Source organism: Eubalaena glacialis, chromosome 8 (genome assembly GCF_028564815.1).
Source record: "Eubalaena glacialis isolate mEubGla1 chromosome 8, mEubGla1.1.hap2.+ XY, whole genome shotgun sequence".
Lineage (NCBI taxonomy): Eukaryota > Metazoa > Chordata > Mammalia > Artiodactyla > Balaenidae > Eubalaena > Eubalaena glacialis.
The window spans coordinates 15,134,337-15,154,452 of NC_083723.1; the positions used below are offsets into that span (position 1 = coordinate 15,134,337).

Below are 20,116 nucleotides of genomic sequence, written 5' to 3' on the forward strand. Positions count from 1 at the left end.
ACCATAGAGGAAATTATGGAAAATGTAACAAATTATAAAGAAAAAAATAATAATCACTCTGAATCTTACCATCCAGGAATAACCACTGTTAACTTTCAAATAGTTCATATATATATATGATCATGTTTCTTACGCTTATCAACTTATTCCCTAGTAATAATGCTCAGTTCTTTCAAAAATTAGTGTTTTCTGTTCTTTCATAGAGACTCTTAAGTGAGAAGAGATTATTAGTTAATAGAGTGATTATTTGTCCTTTTAATAGTTATGTTACTGGATACATCCAGCTTTGTTTAAATAATAAATTTGCAATGAGGAATAATATATCTTTCATATTATTCATATATGATGTTGGTTTGGGATATGAAATTGAGTGAAGTTGAGTCATTGGTAATATATGTGAGTCTGTATACAGTTTTATTTTTTTAAAAAAATCTTTGTTTAGTAATGCCAAAGGAAGGAATACTGGCATATATTATAAACAATTAGTTTTAGAATAGAATAAAATAATCATTTTTTACTTATATACTTAGAATAATTACTGTTTACCTCCAAAGAAAATGTATTTCTTGAAGGAATCTGCATGGGCTCTGACTTGTTGGGTAAGTACTTTGATACTTGGGTTTATTTAAAACATGCTAAACTGAGTCTAAGGAAGTATCAATTTGTACAAGATTATATCTTTAAGGAAACGAATTAGTATAAGCTGATGTAAAACCTAGCCATAGAAAGTGCTTTGTATGAGTGTATGTTTTATTGCCCAAATGGTTATGTTTTGGAGAAACATAGTTGGTAATGCCATAGGGTGTACGTATTCTGAGAAGGCAACATTTCTGGAGTTTTTATAAATTCTTAAATAAGTTGGTGTTTTAGATACTAGATGCGGGAATCTCGAATAGTGTACCCCATCATGACTCTCAGGATTCTTTTGCTCTGTCCCAAAGTCACTTTCTGCTGTGTCGCTAAGAACTGCTTCTTCTGATACCCAGTCCTGTGCTCTAGGAAGACAGAGCCACTCATGTCCAGTTCACGGTCCATCACGATTTTTCCAGTGGTCTTCGCTTAGGCTGCTTCCTTGACTGGAATGTACTCTGCCACGTTCCCGTCTGCAGGAATTGCCAGCATAGTTTTAAATTTGAAGTATAGTTGGTTTACAACATTGTGTTAGTTTCTGGTGTACAGGAAAGTGATTCAGTTATATATGTGTGTGTGTATATCTATATATGTGTGTGTGTATATATATACATATTCTTTTTCATATTCTTTTCCATTGTGGTTTATTACAGGGTATTGAATATAGTTCCCGTGCTATACAGTAGGACCTTGTTATTTATCTCTTTTATATAGTAGTTTGTATCTGCTAGTTCCAAACTCCTAATTTATCCCTCCCCCACCCCCTTTCCCCTTTAGTAACCATAAGCTTGTTTTCTATGTCTGAGTCTGTTTCTTAAATAACTTCATACTTGTGTCGTATTTTAGATTCCCCATATAAGTGATATCATATGGTGTTGGTCTTTCTCTGTCTGACTGACTTCACTTAGTATGATAGTCTCTAGGTTCATCCATGTTGCTGCAAATGGCATTATTTCATTCTTTTTTATGGCCGAGTAGTATTCCATTGTATGTATGTACCACATCTTTTTTTTTTTTTTTTACTATTATTATCTTCATTTTACTGATGAAGAAATATACTCAGAGAGGTTAAGTGAGTTGCTGGTATGTTGTACCACATCTTTTTATCCATCCATCTGTCGATGGACATTTAGGTTGCTTCCACGTCTTGGCTATTGGAGATAGTGCTGCTATGAACATTGGGGTGCATGTATCCTTTCAAATTATAATTTTCTCTGAATATATGCCCAGGAGTGGGATTGCTGGATTCCAGCATGTTTTGAAGAATCCCCACCAGGATTCCCTGAAGAGCTCAGCTCTAAGGGAATATTGCTTCTAACACCTTGCAATCCACTCATCTTGCTTATTACAGATTGTCTTTGATTTGTTATTTGTGAACTTGCCTTGTCTACCCCATTAGATCATAAGCTTAAGATTAAGTCCTGGGGCCTTATTTTATTCATATATCTATTTCTGGATGACCAGTTCTTAGCATGGGCTTTGTGTATCCCAGGGCCTCTTTGAACATTTATTGAATTGAAGAGAGTGTCAGGAGATGGCGGGGGAGAATTTACCATGTGCCTGTGGCTCCAGTAATTCTAAATCCATCCCTATGAAGTAGGCTAGTACTTTCCTCAAATAACTTTGATTCACTGTTTAACAAAAAATTGAGCGACTATTATGCATCAAGCATTGTGCCAGATGCTTTGGACAAAAGGACAAGGCATAGCTTCTGTCTTTAAGTCTTACAGCCTGCTGGAGAAAAAAATATGTGAATAAATGAATGCTATAGCATGACACTTCCTCAACGTCATGCAGCCTGCGCATGGTAGGACTGTTATTAAAATCCAGGTCTGTTCAACTCCAAAGCCACTAAGCCAAGATGCTTACAGAACAGAAAACTAGCTGTGCTAAGAGAGACGTCTCCTCAGAAGAGCGAAACAATAGCCTTGCTCTGCTTATTGTTTGAAAACATTACTATTTTGTTAACATCTTTATTCGAGTATAATTGCTTTACAATGGTGTGTTAGTTTCTGCTTTATAACAAAGTGAATCAGCTATACATACACATATATCCCCATATCTCCTCCCTCTTATGTCTCCCTCCCACCGTCCCTATCCCACCCTGAAAACATTATTAAATTGAACCATTTTGTTTTATTCACAAACTAGGTCCTTCAGAAGCTTGGGAAAGCTGATGAGACAAAAGATGAACAGTTTGAAGAATATGTGCAGAACTTCAAACGGCAAGAGGCAAGTATATTTATCTCATTTCTGGAGTGGGAAATGGGTTGGCTTTGTGTTTTAGTGCGTAAATAAAATACCTTGAGGTTGAAGAAACATCTTCTTCATTGGGCTTGGCATTAACTTGAGGGGAACAATGGTTAATTCTGTAGACTTTTTCTGTGCAAGGCAAAGAGGTAGTAGGCACTGCGGGAAGAAGATTTGTGTTTTAGAATCTCAGGAGATGAAGACTTTGCTTCTCTGGAGCTCTTCAATACAGATTACTGATCTAAAGGAAAGGCGATCTTTTTGGTGATTTATCTTCCACTGAGTATTAGCAGTAATTAAATACTTCTGGCAAAATTATTTCAATTGCTGCATGCTTTAAGATCACGCATTCTCAATAGAGAGTATATCTCCCAAAGAGGGAGAAAATTGGTTCTTGGTGGATGAAAAATATCATACTCTTTTTATGGGAACACTTCACATAAGTAGACATGGTATATCTGTGGTATTAAAATTTCATGGGGGTATAATTAGGGGAAAAAATGTCTAAAAAGTTTCCTCAGGGGAGGCGATGATGCAAAAAAGGTTGAAAAACACAGTTTGTGATATTTGTTCCTTTAATAGGGTGCTATATGTTTAATAGACATGTGAATAAAGAAACAAACTGTTTTTTAAATTATTTGTTTATATTTCTAAGGCTTGATGGCATATCACCTTTAGAGAGCATGCATGAGGGTCAGGGAGAGGGAAGATAAAGGCCGGGCTGTCTTAGATTAGAAGCTTCAAATCTGGAGATCATTCTAGAGGTGGGCTGGGCCAGCAAACTCTGGAAAATAGGGTTTGGACAGAGGGAAAATGTAAGGACATGGGTTTATTTTCCTGTTGTCATTGGAGCCACAAGTGTCCACAGAGGAAATTGTGGCCTCAGGGATGACAACCAGCAATGGAAGATCAACATAGGTTTTATGTCACTGCCTTTGCTTCTGTTTGCAGATCCCTGATCCTGGAGGTTTCTTTTTTCCATTTGTGTATCAGTGTTCTGGCTGTTTTGTAACATGCTGTTTATTTTCCTCACCAACAGGGGATATAAAATCCAGCAGGTAGAGCCCGGTAGACTAGTCTCCACCAAAACACATTCCTGAATGTCTCCAATTTCATCCCAAGACTAAGGGTCGGACAGATAGGAACCCAATTTATTATGAATAACAGCGATCTCGTTCTATCTGAAAATGAGAAAAGAGAGAGGGGAGTTGGAGAAGAAAACGGTAATAGAGGGGAAAATAGATCATGTCCAGATCACTGAGTATTATAGAGAGCTTTGGATTTATGAAGGTAGAAAAGAGAATTCCTAGAGAAATGTTGGATGTCGGCTCATAGAATAAGTTGCCCCCCAGTCTCCTCCAGGAGAACAGATTCTCCACATCTCCTGATGTTCTCATTTGGTGAGTTCTCTTACACTTTCTCATACACTAGGATAGCACTCGTGTAGATCATTGACTTGGATGGTAGCAACTTCCCACAGAGAAACTTGTCAATCAGTGCCCTTGTTACTTTGCAGGGTAGTCCCCAATGTCTGCTTGAAGGGATTGGCTTTGGATAGAAGAAGTGACTCATGTTTACAGATTTCCCTACTTGAGGATTTATCCTCTATCCTTTGAAACCTAGTCTTCCTGTCTGGTGTGTCCCTGTGGAGCTAATTAGTTCTTTGCTGTTAGATTTTTTTTCTCAATCACTTTTATGGCATTATGACATTTTAGCACTCCAGAAGGCTAACCTTGGGAAGCATCAAGTTCAGGAATGCATTCATGATAAGGTAGTACTTTGCATTTTCCAATTATGGGGAATTTTTTTTAATATAAATTTATTTGTTTTATTTATTTATTTTTGGCTGTGTTGGGTCTTGGTTGCTGTGTGTGGGCTTTCTCTAGTTGTGGCGAGCGGGGGCTACTCTTCGTTGTGGTGCATGGACTTCCCATTGCTGTGGCTTCTCTTGTTGTGGAGCACGGGCTCTAGGTGTGTGGGCTTCATAAGTTGTGGTGCGTGGGCTCAGTAGTTGTGGCTCGTGGGGTCTAGAGCTCAGGCTCAGTAGTTGTGGCGCATGGGCTTAGTTGCTCCACGGCACGTGGGATCTTCCCGGACCAGGGCTCGAAACTGTGTGCCCTGCATTGGCAGGCGGATTCTTAACCACTGCGCCACCAGGGACGCCCCTTATGGGGAATTTTTATTGTTCTTTTTTGGGCTTTGTTGACTGAACAAGGTGAGGATTGTTTTTTGTCTAAGGTATTAGAGAAAAGTGCAGTTGGCTAAATCATCATCAGTTAAATGCTCTGCTGCTTATTCCTTTCACTATATACATTTTCAAATGTTATGGAGCCAATAGTATACTGTCATTTTTGAAGACCAACACCTTAGTTCTGTCAAGATCATTAGCAGATTTCATGATGCAGGTAAAACTTCAACATTTGGGGAAACTTGCACAAGCAATTCTACTTGATAAGAGTAAAACAAATAGAACGGAAATGTAGAAATAGTATTTCTCAGGGAGTCTCCTGACCCACTTTGGTTCCCTTTGAAAATATTCTTGCATGAAAATCATCTTGCATTTGCACATGCTCATTTTGATATTTTTTTGTTTTAATCAGAAAGAGTAAATTTATAGTCATTTTAGTGCCATGAGGATGGAGGGAACTTTAACCTTATCTGTATATTAAAGGGAGAGAAGGAAAAAAGGAGGGGGTGGGAGGAAGGTGAGGAGAGAGGTTTACTAATCTTCTATGGAAACATATTAAAGGTTGGGAAGAATAGCTGAAGACTGAATTTATTAATACTCTGTAGAAGGAAAAATGTGTCTTTTTAACCCCCAGTATGTATTGGTGACCAATTCCCATCTGTTGCATATGCTTTTATGCTATGTAGAAACATTAACCAAGGGTAAAGGATCTACCAAGATTGTGGTGACCTCTACAAGGCCTATTATTTTTAGTATTAATGTGAATCATTACTCTAAAGGCAGAAGGCATTCTCTTAAGGTGGCATACGCTAAAGACATTGACCTAGGAAATCTAGATTTCATATTTTTTTTCTGTGTATATGTATTTCAAATCCAACAAAAATACTATTTATAGTATAAAATGAACTTTATTTGGATTTGTGCAGTATATTATAGTCATCTGACCATACTAAATTAGTACTTAATCAAAAGATTCTAAAAGTAGACCACTAGGACTTCCCTGGTGGTCCATTGGTTAAGACTCCACACTCCCAATGCAGGGGGCACGGGTTCGATCCCTGGTCAGGGAACTAAGATCCTGCATGCTGCACAGCGCGGCCAAAAAAAAAAAAAGAATGTTAAGAAAAGTAGACCACTAGAATGTTCTAGAAAGTATTCAAGCATTTGGGGCTCTGATGATCTTGCTTTTAAATTTCCTTTAAGAAAATCATAAGAGTCCTTATAGTAATTGATATATTCCCTGCTTGTTCGTGGTGGAAACAGAGGTAGCAGGCGGGTCTATGTTAGAACTTGAGCTTGAGGATTAGCTTTTATCTTGTTCCAACCCCAAATTCCCTTTTTGATCCCAGACCTCTTTTCCTAAAAGTTATTTGGTTTGCGTTAGCCAGAGAGCATGGATGCAGGGTCTGTGCATATGCTCTCATTGCATATGCTCTCATTGTCCACTGCACTCCCCGTTGCTGTGGATTTTGTGGTCCATGAACACCCAGTCAGGACAGGGAGGAAGGGGAGAGGAGGGTCCAGCAAAGGAGAATAGAGTGACCCCTCCCCCAAGAGCTCAGGGTTTTCCGTGGTGACGAGTGGTAGGGAAAGCAAGGGTTGGAGACATCCAGCCAGAAGAATGAGATCTGACTTCACCGTTTCCTCCCCCGAGGGTTTGTTTTCCTCCTTTCTATATTTCCTCTTTTACCAGAGCTGCTAACAAGTAGCAGAAGTGACTGGTGTGAACATCGGCTGCTTTCACTTCAGTTCACCTGGGTGCTTGCTGACCGGTCTGTTAATGAGTCCAGAGAAGGTCCCAAAGTAAAAGGAAGGTCCTTGGCTTCTCTCTCTCCTTCCTGCTCATAAACTTGCCCACTAAGATGCCATGCGTATGGCCAGTGTGCAGATTACAACAGGATAACCCAGGGGCTGGTGGGGCTCAGATAACCAGCTTTGATCACATTTCAGCGAGTACAGATATGGGCGCCCTAATGGTGGTGTGGTCTGAGAACTTCTCATATGAAGGAGAAGGGAGCCTCACTTCTGCTCACATCTCCATGGCTTTTTAGTTCCCCCTTGAAATACCATACAGTGTAGCTCTGCTGCTTCTCTCCATGCCCACCACCAGGTAATGGCCTAATTGGTATAACACAGATGAAGAAGGAAAGAAATATCGGGACCTTGAAATGCTCTGCAGTGGGGAGGATCCAGAGCCAGTGATTCTCATTATTAGGATAATCCATTGTCTGAAAGCTGGAGTCATGTCTTCATACTGATCTCTCCTCTGCACAGGGGTCCCTTGTGGCCGCTTTCATCTTTTTCTCTGCACAGAATCTAGTGCTTTGAACATAAACTTTAAAACGTTTGTTAAACTTGAAGCTGAACTAGTGGCAGAAATGATCATTTGGAGCACGTTCCTAGAGCACGTTTTTATTTCTGGGATGGAAGAGGTGTTGAATAGCGCTTGAATTTTTATAAGCAGTTTCACGACACTTTTTAGGACATATGTATATAAGTAATTAAAAATTACAGACTAGAAGTTTGAAAAAAGAACGTAAATACAGAATATATTCCCACAGTGTGTTAATGTGTGGATAAAATTTTTATTTATGGCAAATCACATTTACATTCTGAAAAATTTTGTAATTTCCTTGAGCAGATAGTCCTAACAGATATCCTAGAACTATTTCTTTTTAACACAGATAACCATGATGTGAAAGGGGATGGCTGGTTGTTCCCATGTCTGATGGTGTTATTTAGGGACTGGACTGCTTGCTTCCAAGTTCTTCTTCCACTTTCTCCACTGCAGGTGCTTCCTTATGATTGAACTATCCTTGCCTGACCTGCCATCTCCATCTGTTGAAGTCCTACCTTTGCTTAAGGTCAACTTACAAGATATTTCTTACCTGATGTCTTTCCAGTCCCCTCAGCCAGGCTCTCTCTTTCTCTGTATCCTCCAGTGTACATCTTTTTGTAATTCATCCAAAAGCTCTTGTTCCAGTTTTCTTATATGACAGTTATTTTAGATGTGCATCTATGCTCTCATTAGGTTATAAAATATTTAAAGGAAGGCATCTTTTCCCAACCATTAAAAAAATCCGCCTGCCAATGCAGGGGACATGGGTTTGACTGGGAAGATCCCACATGCCATGGAGCAACTAAGCCCGTGCGCCACAACTACTGAAGCTCACATGCCTAGAGCCTGTGCTCCGCAACAAGAGAAGCCACTGCAATGCGAAGCCTGCAAACCGCAACGAAGAGTAGCCCCCGCTCGCCGCAACTAGAGAAAGCCCGTGCACAGCAACAAAGACCCAACACAGCCAAAAAAAAAAAAAAAAAAACTCTGCCCTCTAGCACCTGATAGGTGCTTATTAGTAAATATATCCCTCCTTGTCACACTTATCTCTGTACTCACTCTTTGTCTTGGATTTTCCATGCCTCCTCACTCATTCAGTGTCAACGCTCCTCTTCAATGTCATTTACTTTCTCTTTTTCATCCTAATTTTTGGCAGCAAAATAGCCTTTGGAGAATGTCTCACATGGCCTGGACTTGATTCTAACGTGGGTTATCGAGACTAGAGCAAGGCTCTGGTCCCCTCCCTGGGTTCTGAAGCTGCCCTAGTTCCATGCTACTCCATGTGTATCAGCTGGCATGTACGGTATTTTCCATCTTCTGAGAGCTTTACATACTTTTACTCACAATGTAATAAGTAGTTTTAATTATGCAGAAGAATGTTTTTCAGTCCTTGAATCCCAGTTACATTCTTCAATTTGTAGGGTTTTTTTTTCATGAATTGTGTTTTAGAGTAAGCTTGCTCTTCTCTGATTGGATAATATTTTGACCATAGAGCACTAATATATTTAATTGATACAGTTAATTTCTTCTGAGCAACTTCTTTGAGAATTGTTGAGTCTTGTTGCTTGCATTTATACTTGGTTTCCATTAAAGTTTAAACTCAATAATTGCACAATATACTATAAGAGAATTCATATATGTCTGCATCTCTGGAAATAAAGTTTACTCCTGTTTCTGGCTAGCTATAAGTTTCTGTGAGAATTCCGTAATACTGAAAACCATCTTAGTGTGCCAGTATTTTCCAAAATTTAAAGTTATTTCTTCTTGGTATCAACTTTTAAGGAAGTTTCACGGTTATTTGATTGATGATAGCATGTGGGTGCATGTTTAGAACAATAATATGTAACCATTTCAATATTCATTTTCTTTATATTTATTGAGTGTATTCTATGTTCCAGGAATGGTTCTAGGTCTTTAGGAAACTTCAGAGAACAAGCAGACAAAGGTTACTACCATTGTGGATCTTACATTCCAAAACAGGGGGACAGACAATAAATAAAACACTTTAATAAAAATAAGCAGATTATACTGTTTGCTAGAAATGATGAGAGCTATGGGGGACAAAACCAAATAGATAGAGAATATATAGAGTGAGGTAAAATATATCAGGAGGCTTGGAGACAGTAAGTTTCAAGTTTTGCTTCAAAGGGGAGCAAATAAATAGCACTGTAGCTGGGGAAGGAAGTGGAGTCAAGAGAGCATTTTCCTAAGATGGCAGAAATATGTGTATACTAATGGGACTCATTTAGTACAGAAGGAAAATGTGATGAATCACCAGAGAAAGGGGAGAACGGCTGTCTTGTGTCCTTGAGTAGAAAGAGGAGTTGGAATCCGGTACACAACTGGAGAGATTGGCTTGAGCTAGGAGCTGGACACTTCATCGGAGGTAACAGGTCAATATATATAACAAGCCAAATAATAAGTGTCTATTAAAAGCATTTCTTGGCTGACTCAACCCCTAATTAAATGTCTACTAAGCATAAGGCATTGGAAACAGAATGATAAACAATTCAGACAGAATAGTTTCTGTCTTTGTCAAGCTTGTGGTCTAGTGTGCAAAAGTCTTCTTTCTTTTAAAAAATAAAGTAGTAGAAAAAAGACACAGAATCTTGAGATAATGTTGCTATATTTCCATCATTAGAATGCATTTTGGTATCCTAGTTTCACCTTTAACATTAGTATATGAGTATACTCTTACTCCAATTGGTATTCTTACAAAAAATGGTCTAAGCCCCTAGTTAAGACTTTCGGTCTTCTTTGTACCATTGTTCTGGTGGAAAAGATGTGTTTTGCATATATAGTCTTGACTTAAGAGTCCTTTTTTTGCTAAGTATTACCCATTGATTGCCAATACAATTGACTTCCATGGAAGGGAGCAGAGAGAGGAAACCTGCAGGTGTCAAAAGAATGTATTGGCCCCTGCTCTTCAAATGCCCCTGCATTTCTCTATAGTCTTCTGTTTATTCATTTCTGACACACCCGTTGAACCTCTCTTTTGCTCACTGGCTTTCAAGGAGAGAAATGAGTCTGCCTACTTCTTGTGACTATTCAGGTGTTGCTGTCCATGGTGCCCGATGGGAGAAAGAAAAAAATATTTGTTGGAGAACTTGTCCATCTTTTATCCTCTTTGTTCTTACTTCTTTCATTCCACCCACAAGAATATCTTTTCATTTATGGCCTATATAAATCAAAAGCTTAACCTAACTAAAATTTGATCCAGTCAAACTACAGATGTTCTAGGCATCACTGTTTGGGCCACTTCCTATGGAACCTGTTCCCCACTTAAGAAATCCCTTTTAGAGGAATCTCATCATATTATTGCTCAAAAGGTTTCCTTTCATTTATCTTATTCTGTTACCTATTTTAATATTATTTTACCTTACTACATTAATTAACTATGCCAATTGGAGAAGATTTAGTATCTCATTTCCCAGCATTCATTTAGAGACCAATTCCATGTATCTCCTACTTCTCCTTGTGAAGTCAACTTATTATCTAGTTTGGATGCTGCTCTCTAAATGATCCCCAGGTTGCCTGTACTGTTCTGAGAATGTGATGCAGAGAATTAAGCATCTCTCTCATCCGAGCCTAAGGAGGCTGTCTGGAATGGTTGTGAACATCGGCACAGATTTTCAGATTTGCATCAGTATTGCGGATTCCCTGCAATTGCCTGCAATTCTCTCTCATAAGTCACCCTGTAAGCCCCTTGCTAACTTTGCACTGAAGGTATAGTCTAAGTGATGGAAATGCATTAGAAGGCATGTCTGATGGTGACTGACTGAAACCTGGAGCCAGACATATTTTTAAGGGCCTTTTTGGCTATCTCATACTAGAGCCACATAAGAGAGTGTCCATTCACACACTGTGTCAATTAAATGATAGACACAGTGAGAAGTTAAAGCAGGGGTTCCCAAATAACCATTAGAATCATCTGGATGCCTTTTAAAATTTTGATTCCTGGGTCCCATTCCAGACTTCTGAATCGGGTCACCCGTTTGACTTGTATCTCTAAAGAACCATCATAAGGTAGTAACAACTTGGATGCAAGCCTTAGATTTCACTGATATACTGAAGAGAATACATATATTTCCTTGTATGTGGAATAGTAATACACATTATTCCTTAATTGTACCTTCTTTTGACTGTGTTCCTAAACCCGGATAATTATAAGACTCTTAAATGGAGCTTAAAAAATTTACAAATTTCCAAGCCACACCTGACTGGCTTAGGCAAAAGCACTGATGAAGTATTTTTATTATTAAGACTTTCCATAAGTAGGGCTTTAACATTTATAAAGTGTTCTGAACATTGTCTCACTTGATTTCCATAGCAACTCATAACTGTAATTCTGCTTTATGTACGAGAAAATTGAGTATATGTCACAAAAGCTTTCATTTGTGGAATGGGCTTGATTACTCTGTTGGTCATGGGTATTCATGCTTTCTTGTTTCCTCACAGTAATTTATCATGTCAGTTTGATTTTTTTTCTCATATCCATTATTGAGTGGTTCTTACACATCTGCATAAATTACTGCCACGGGTTCTAGGATCCTCTGTTACTGAAACACTTAAAGGTACAAAAAAACTTTCTGAAAAGCATAAATGTGTGTTTGAGACTTAGTAATACAAATTAAAAAGAAGGAAGCAGTCACAATTCCCAAGTGGCTTGTTTGGGGGAGGTTTTGTATATTCCTCGTGAAGATACGCCTTCGTACTATGACAAGTAGCAGGACTTGGTTCAGTCAAGCATTTATGAAACACCTGCTCTTTGCACAGTTTATCATTGAAAAGGTAGCAGGTAGAATAATAATAGTGCATCCAACATTTACTGAATGCATACTGTGTGCCTGGTTCTCTGCTGATAATTTACATGGACTGTCTCCTTTGACGCTGGTGATAGCCCTAGTCAGTGAATACCATTATCACTTCATTTTACCTATGATGAATCAGAGGCCTAGAGAGGTTAAGTGACTTGCCCAAGGTTACACAGTTAAAAGTGGCAGAGCTCAGATTTTAAAGCCAGGCAGTGTGATCCCAGAGCCCACCGACTTAACCCCTATGCTATATGAATCCTAAGGAGTATACTCAGGAATCATGAGCTTTTGAGAAAAACAAGTAAACAACCAGTATCTTTATTTACAGATTAGAACTATATCATGAGAGTGCAGAAAAAATGATTCCTTTAGTTAAATCATTCTCATTGGTCAATAGTTGATTTTTCTTACGTAGCCACATCCATCATTAGCTGGCGTCTGTGCCTTTACAATTTGAGGGCATAGAGGTGGGAGAGGGCAGTGAAACATGCGGGCTTTTGAGGCGGATTGTGGAGCCTAAATAATGCAGACCACGTCAGCTCCAGCACTGGCTTGCCGTCTGTTAGCTCTGTGACCTTTGGCCAAGCTTCTCAGCCTCTGTGCCGCCGTCTTCTCATTTGTAAATATGTGCTGACCTCATGGTTATTGTGAGGATTATGAGTTAATAGGACAGTGTCTGGAACAAAGGCAGCACTCAGTAAGTGTTTGACTTTGTTACTTATTGCTATATTAAAGGCTTGCTTTGAGGATACTGTTACGGTCTGAAGTTATGTACCTCCTAAGTTTATATGTTAAAAGTCCTAACCCCTGGTACACATTAGAATGTGACTGTTTTTGAAGATAGGGCCATTAAAGAGGTAATTAAGGTCAAATGAAGTCATATTGATGAGTCCTAATCCAGTATGACTGTTGTCCTTCTAAGAAAAGAGAAAGACACTGGGTTGCACACATATACAGAAAAAAAGGCCATGTGAGGACACAAGAAAGCAGCTGTTTGTTTGCAAGGCAAGGAGAGAGGCCTCAGGGGAACCCAAACCTGCCAACACCTTGATCTTGGACTTGTAGCCTCCACAACTGTGAGGAAATACATTTCTGTTGTGTAAGACACCCGGTCTCTGGTATTTTGTTATGGTGGCCCTAACAAACTAGCACAGACATCATAAATGGCAGTTTCAGAAGCATCCTGGATGTTATTTTATGTCTGGAATAATGATAGACAAGGTACGTACTTCATTCCTACCCATCAGTGCATCTCTGTAACTTGACATAGCAGTTGTTTTTCTAATACTTCTAAGTCCTGTCCAATTTGGCCATGATAGAATATTGTAAATGGAGTGGTATCCATACCCACAAAAAGGGACACTGAAGAGTAAGTCACAGGAAGAGTCATGGTTGAGGGGGGGCTCCTGTGGCGTTTCTCTTAATGTTTGGGTCATTTCCCCCCTCCCCACTATATTCATTACTATGCTCTAGGAATTAAAGCAAAGCTTGGAAAGATATGTATATAATGTCTCTGGTGCAGCTTATAAGTCAAGCCTCTTCATACACACACACGAAATGAAAAAAAATGGGATGGCTTTTCAAGGGTCACAAACTCAATTGCCTAAAGGCCATAAAGCATATCTTTAAGTCATATCCAGCCTGCCTGCTGTGGTGAATTTAACAGTTCTAACTAGGTAGTTCTATCCCCTTGCACACACAATGGGTTAGCTTTTCCAAAAGATCAGAATAGACATCTATAAACTCAAGTTAGTTGGCTTAAGGGAAATATATGGAAAAATGGTACATATAATTGCTAGCTAGCTTTCTAATTTTGTTTTGTTGAAAGGCAGAAGGTATTTGATTTGGTTTTCAGATCATAAGTATGCTTGGAGTTGCTGACAAGGATAGTTGGAAATTGGGCCATGAATCTTGGATAAAACTGTGGAAGCTGAGATGTTCTCTTTGATGTCTATCTCCCTTCCATGTACCACCCCCTGCCGCCATCAGCCCAGAAATGTGATTTCAAAATACACTCCAGTCTCCTCTCTATCTTATATCTTTTGCACGAAGATATGCCAAAAGAAGTTTTTAAAAATAAAGAAATGGTGTTATGAAATCAGTGCTAGTTTCTTTTTTTTTTTTTTTAACATCTTTATTGGAGTATAATTGCTTTACAATGGTGTGTTAGTTTCTGCTTTATAACAAAGTGAATCAGTTATACATATACACATGTTCCCATATCTCTTCTCTCTTGCATCTCCCTCCCTCCCACCCTCCCTATCCCACCCCTCTAGGTGGTCACAAAGCACCGAGCTGATCTCCCTGTGCTATGCGGTTGCTTCCCACTAGCTATCTATTTTATGTTTGGTAGTGTATATATGACGGCTCCTATTACGACAAAGAGCTCAAAGCAAGGAAGCGAAAAATGTACGTGCCTAAGACCCTGCTGCTTTTACCTTTGAAAAACTCTCATCTTTCAATTGAACGGCACCCGAGCTTATCAGAGGGCGAGCTCTATTTCTTAGTAAACCAAGAGTGCCTGGAGTGTTGAGCAGCCTAAGGTTGTCTTTGATCATAAGTGGATTCAGACGTTATGACTTACTAGTCATCTGTTCATCAAGTTGCTGATAATAACTCCATTAAATCTCATCTTCTTGATAATCTAATTTTCTTCTCAGCTTCAAAAATGATCACAAAATATACTAACATTGCTTTCAAGATTAAGTTAACCTGTCCGAACTCTGAGAAACTGAGCCAATTTTAATTTTGATGTGTTACTTAGCCTTTTCAAGAGAAGAATGTCAGTAAAGGCCAAAAATAATAATGTAACTCTGGAAACTTCTGTAGGTTCATGATCACAGGCAAGCTGATAGGACTTACCTTTGTGAAATCACAATTTTTGAAGTTACATCTCTTCAGATCCAAGTTTCATACATCCGTTAATACTGTTGGCCTTCTATCTCGGCTCCTTTTAAAACATCGACCCAGTTTCTTAGTTAAAGAGGATATTTAATAAAAAATTTTTCTGTCTTGTGGGTATTGCTTTTGTTTTTCTATTTTTTAAAAACGAAGTTACCTATAAATATAAATCAGTTACCTATAAATATAAATTACATTTACCATGTTTTAACAAGTCAATTCAACAAGCCATTGCTTGTTTAAAAGATATTAAGTACATATTGCCTTAAGGTGTTTGGCTAGACCTGCATAGCCTTGCAAATAAAATGCCCTGGATTTGGTTTTGCAAGTACAGTCAGGGCCACAGTGGTATATGCCCCTGACCGCGGGTGTCATGTACATGGTAGTAGGGCATGGTGCCCCTGAATTTGCAGTGGTTGCTGCCCTGAGTTTAGTTCCTTAGAACTTATTAATTCATTCTATGCGTTGTATCTCAAATTCAAATTAATGCCTCAAGTACAGTTTGTTTCTTTTGGGCAGGCGTAACTGGGTCTAAGGTAAGCTAACAAAATCGTACCTCTGTATTGGCTCCTGAAGTCCTAGGCATAAGTATTTACCAATATTAATATCTTTTTAGTGTTTCCGAATTCAGTGTACCTAAACAATAAAAGACGTGACTCATTAATCTTCAAATGTTATTCATCATAGTTTGGTGCAACCCTGTTTTTAAGCCCAATGCCCAGAGACAGTTTGCCATAGCTGTAGGACTTTGAGACACTCTTCTTGTGTGTCAGTCTGTGGTAGCTCTTATCAGGAACCAGGCTCACCTTGCAGGAAATCTGTCTGTTACTCTTCCTTGCACTTACTAGAGTGCAGTAGGAAACCTTGATGTCGTAGCCTTTATAGCTAGTCCTTTGACACTACATAGATTAAATCTTTAAATGTTCAAGAACCAAGGATGTGTCTGGGAGCTGTCCAAGGTGCTGAAGAGAGACTTCAGCCGCGAGAGCTGTCCGGGAGCCAGGCCTATCTGGGAACCGACCCCCTTCTCTGCCCCACCCTCCCCCCAAGACATATAAACAAATAATTAAGTAATTGGTGTTCCTGAGGACCAATCTGATGTAAAACAATTTGGAAACACATTTAATTAGGTATGGAATGTGATTTCTTCCTATTGGGTAACAAAGATATTTGAAACCTTCCACGGTGGTGTGTCTGCTTCACTCTCTCTCCAGCTGTTTAATTAGATTTTAAACTTCAGTCTAATCCTTAGGGGCAGGTATCATGAGAGGTGCTCACAGGACTAGGGGAAGACAGCAACAGCTTCAAGAGACCACTCAGCAAGAGAATAAAGGGATTCTTTGACTAGAGGCAGTGAGTCTCAGACCTTTGTAAGGTTTTAAAACCATGAAGACTTTTTGCTTGCCTATTAATTTAAAAAAATTTTTTATTTCATATTGGAGTATAGCCAATTAACAATGTTGCAATAGTTTCAGGTGCACAGCAAAGAGACTCAGCCATACATATACATGTATCCATTCTCCCCCAGGGCTCCCCTCCCATCTAGGCTGCCACATAACATTAAGAATTCCCGGTGCTCTACAGTAGGTCCTTGTTGATTATCCTTTTTAAATATAGCAGTGTGTACATGTCAATCCCAAACTCCCTAACTATCCCTTCCCTCCATCCTTCCCCCACTGGTAACCGTAAGTTCATTCACTAAGTCTGTGAGTCCGTTTCTGTTTTGTAAATACGTTCATTTGTATCATTTCTTCATTTGTATCATTTCTTTTAGATTCCGCATACGATATTTCTCTTTGTCTGACTTACTTCACTCAGTATGACAATCTCTAGGTCCATCTTGCCTATTAATTTTTGATATCTTCATGATGAAACCCAAAATGACCCTGGCTTGTTTTCCAGAACAGACAGGAAACAGAAGACTGGGGAGACGGTTTCCTTCTCCCCAGCCCTGTGAGGGCATGACACACAAGGGAGGGGGCGTTTGGGGGTAGCTTTAATGAGGAAGGAGAAGCAAGCCACTCCCTTGGGCTGTGTGGGAAGAAAGCGAGGCCTGGGGTACCGACTAGTCTTGAGAGGCAGCAGCTCCTGACACTGATAAATGATGCAATTGAAAAAATAAATAAAGAACCTCTGACTAACACCAGGGGCATGTTATTATACTATATGCCAGGGCAAGGAATATTGTGGGCGGTGAATCCTTCTTAGATTATTTTCCAAAGAGGAGTATTAGCAGGCAAAGCAGACAACTTAATTATAATAGACTCACTTGCCCAGAAGTCCTGAGGAGAGTGTGACCAAGAGTTGGAATAATAATTTTATCTTATACTGTAGAGAATGACATTAAGAAATTGAAGGGAAAATTCTCAAGGTTGTGGAATTTTCAGTCTTTTTTCTGCACACGCACGTGCACAATACACAATTCAAGGCTGAATTACTGAAATGGTAATTTTCAGAGGAATTTGGAACGAACTTTAGATTCAGTGAAATGCGAGCAGTGCTATAAGAAGTTATTTCTCATTTAAAACTTACTTGTGATTCACATAGAGTAATGATGTTAAGTCAATTTTATTATGCAATAGGTTTTGTGCAAAACTACCGTGTGGCATGTTATAGGTGAAAAATTTCTTTCCAGAGGCTTTTGCTTGATTCAGGCAGAATTTTATATGAAATTCAATATGGTTATTACCGAATGCTTTATGAACCTTAATACTCATGGGGAAAATTAAGACTTTTAATAATTGGAAAAGAATAAAGTTATTTAAGTTAGCCTCCAGTTTATCTGGCTAAATTGAACTCATGAATTTAAGCTATTATTATATAATTTGAATTTTCTTTCACTCTTATAATATCTAAAAATTTCTTCTGGGATGCTTATTTTATTTTTAAAAATGTTTATTGTTCCCCTTGGGCTAGATGAATGCAGTGTATAGATCGGAGCCTGAATATTTCATTCTCTTTCTTGTACTTTTCTTGAAAGAAAAGGCAATGACTTAATTGTGGGCTTAATTTGACATGCTTTATCTCGTAAATATTTGAGAAAAGAATGACTTTCCACACTACTCTTTTGCTGTTTCCAGGTACTCTGAGCAATCGGGGTGACTCAAAACCATCAGTTACTGTGGTTGGCTTTGTATTACTTCCTGAGGGGAAAGCATCCTTCTGGGTGAGATGTGAGCCCTGCCTGAGCTAAGTGCTTCTTGCACTTTTCCAGGAAAGGAGCAGGAACAGTAGTAGAGCAGAGCCTTAAAGCAGACATCTGAAAGCAGGAGACATCTGTGAAGTTCTGTTTCATCTCTGCAGTTTTTCATTCTACATCATAACAGGTGGCTTAGTGGTGGTGAAATAATGGTTTCTCCATTTGTCCCCCTCCAATCTCAATAAATTGATATTCCAGCTAGATGTTTTAGGTTTATTTTGTGGCTGTAAGTGTGCTAGACAAATCATTAAGTGCCTCTAAAGTCTACACTTACCTATTTTGAAAAATGTGGCCTTAGGGGAGTGAAACCCTCCTGATTGCCCCTTTCAGGGCTGTAGGCTTTAGATCGGTCTGGATCTAGATCTGTCTGGGTAAATCACATGTCTGATTTCACATATTATTCTCTCTAAATTATCTGTCGTCTGTTGGGACAAATGATTGTGGCCTTGCTGTCCTCTGTCAGTACCATTCTACCTCTTTCAGTTACTTGGCCACCACTCAGGCTCCCATTTGCTAAATCATCCACTTTGTCCTTCATCTTTCCAATTTGATTTCCTTTCTGAAATGTTTCTGTAAGTGCCTTTTTATTTATTTATTTATTTATTTATGGTTGTGTTGGGTCTTCGTTTCTGTGCGAGGGCTTTCTTTAGTTGCGGCAAGCGGGGGCCACTCTTCATCGCGGTGCGCGGGCCTCTCACTATCGCGGCCTCTCTTGTTGCGGAGCACAGGCTCCAGACGCGCAGGCTCAGTAGTTGTGGCTCACGGGCCTAGTTGCTCCGCAGCATGTGGGATCTTCCCAGACCAGGGCTTGAACCCGTGTCCCCTGCATTGGCAGGCAGATTCTCAACCACTGCGCCACCAGGGAAGCCCTCTGTAAGTGCCTTTAATGCTTTTCTGCTCAGTAACTCCATTGGCTTGTTGTTGTCGTTGTTAGATTTCAGGCTACTCTATCTTTCTGCATTTCTACTCTTGATGGTGAACCATTGTATCAGGCTGTCTAGGGTAGGTCATGTTGTGGGAGCCATACCTTGGTGGCTTTTAAGAACAGGTTTGTTTCTCGCTCATGAAAATGTGCACGGTAGCTGTGCTTCATCTTCCCTTCGCTCTGAGATCCAGGCTGGAGAAGCAGCCCCTCTCTGGAACATTATGGGGCGCATGGTGGAGGGAAAGGAAATGGTAGGAGTGTGTGATGGCTCTTACATCTTCTGCTCAGAAGTAGCACATGGCTCTTCCACTCACATTTCATTAGCCAAGTCCCACAACCAAGCTTGATGTTGATGGGGCAGGAAGTATAATCCTCCCCCCAGAACAGATCTGGTAGGGAGATGCAGTGTAGATGTGACAATAATAAAATCTCCCCAAACAATGTCTTTTCAGCTTTTTATATACTCAGAATCTTACATAGTATCTGTCCCAAAATAGATAATCAATAGGGGAAAGACGGACTTCTTTCTTCCCCAAATTCTTTTCCTGTTCGTGTTGGGGACCTTGGCCTGATTCTACCTGTTTCTTCTCTGGATCCTTCTTATCTTCTACCTTTACCCAAGTGCTTATCATAAGCATTTTTCTTCATTCTCCTCATCCTTTGCCTACAGTTTTACACTATACTTTGATGTTTTGGAAATCCACTATGGTTAGTTTTTTTTTTAATCTAGCTTGTAGTAGTTTGCTTTCACACTGTATTTCTGAATGGCTCAGCAAGGCAAAGGAAACTTATTTGAGTTTTGATTTTAAGCCATGCTGAGCCACAAGAAAGGGAGTCAATTGTTTAGACCTTCGATGATTTCTGTTTTGCC

General features: G+C 39.4%; 1 protein-coding gene across 2 annotated transcripts in view; it reads left to right on the forward strand.

The window, feature by feature from the left end:
* Positions 1-20,116, forward strand: part of AMPH (amphiphysin) — a 189,643-nt gene that overhangs the window by 83,762 nt on the left and 85,765 nt on the right. For both annotated transcript variants that reach the window (XM_061197580.1, XM_061197581.1), the window contains exon 2: positions 2,782-2,866. In XM_061197580.1, the coding sequence (XP_061053563.1) occupies positions 2,782-2,866 (85 nt within the window). The remainder of the gene's footprint in view (positions 1-2,781; positions 2,867-20,116) is intronic.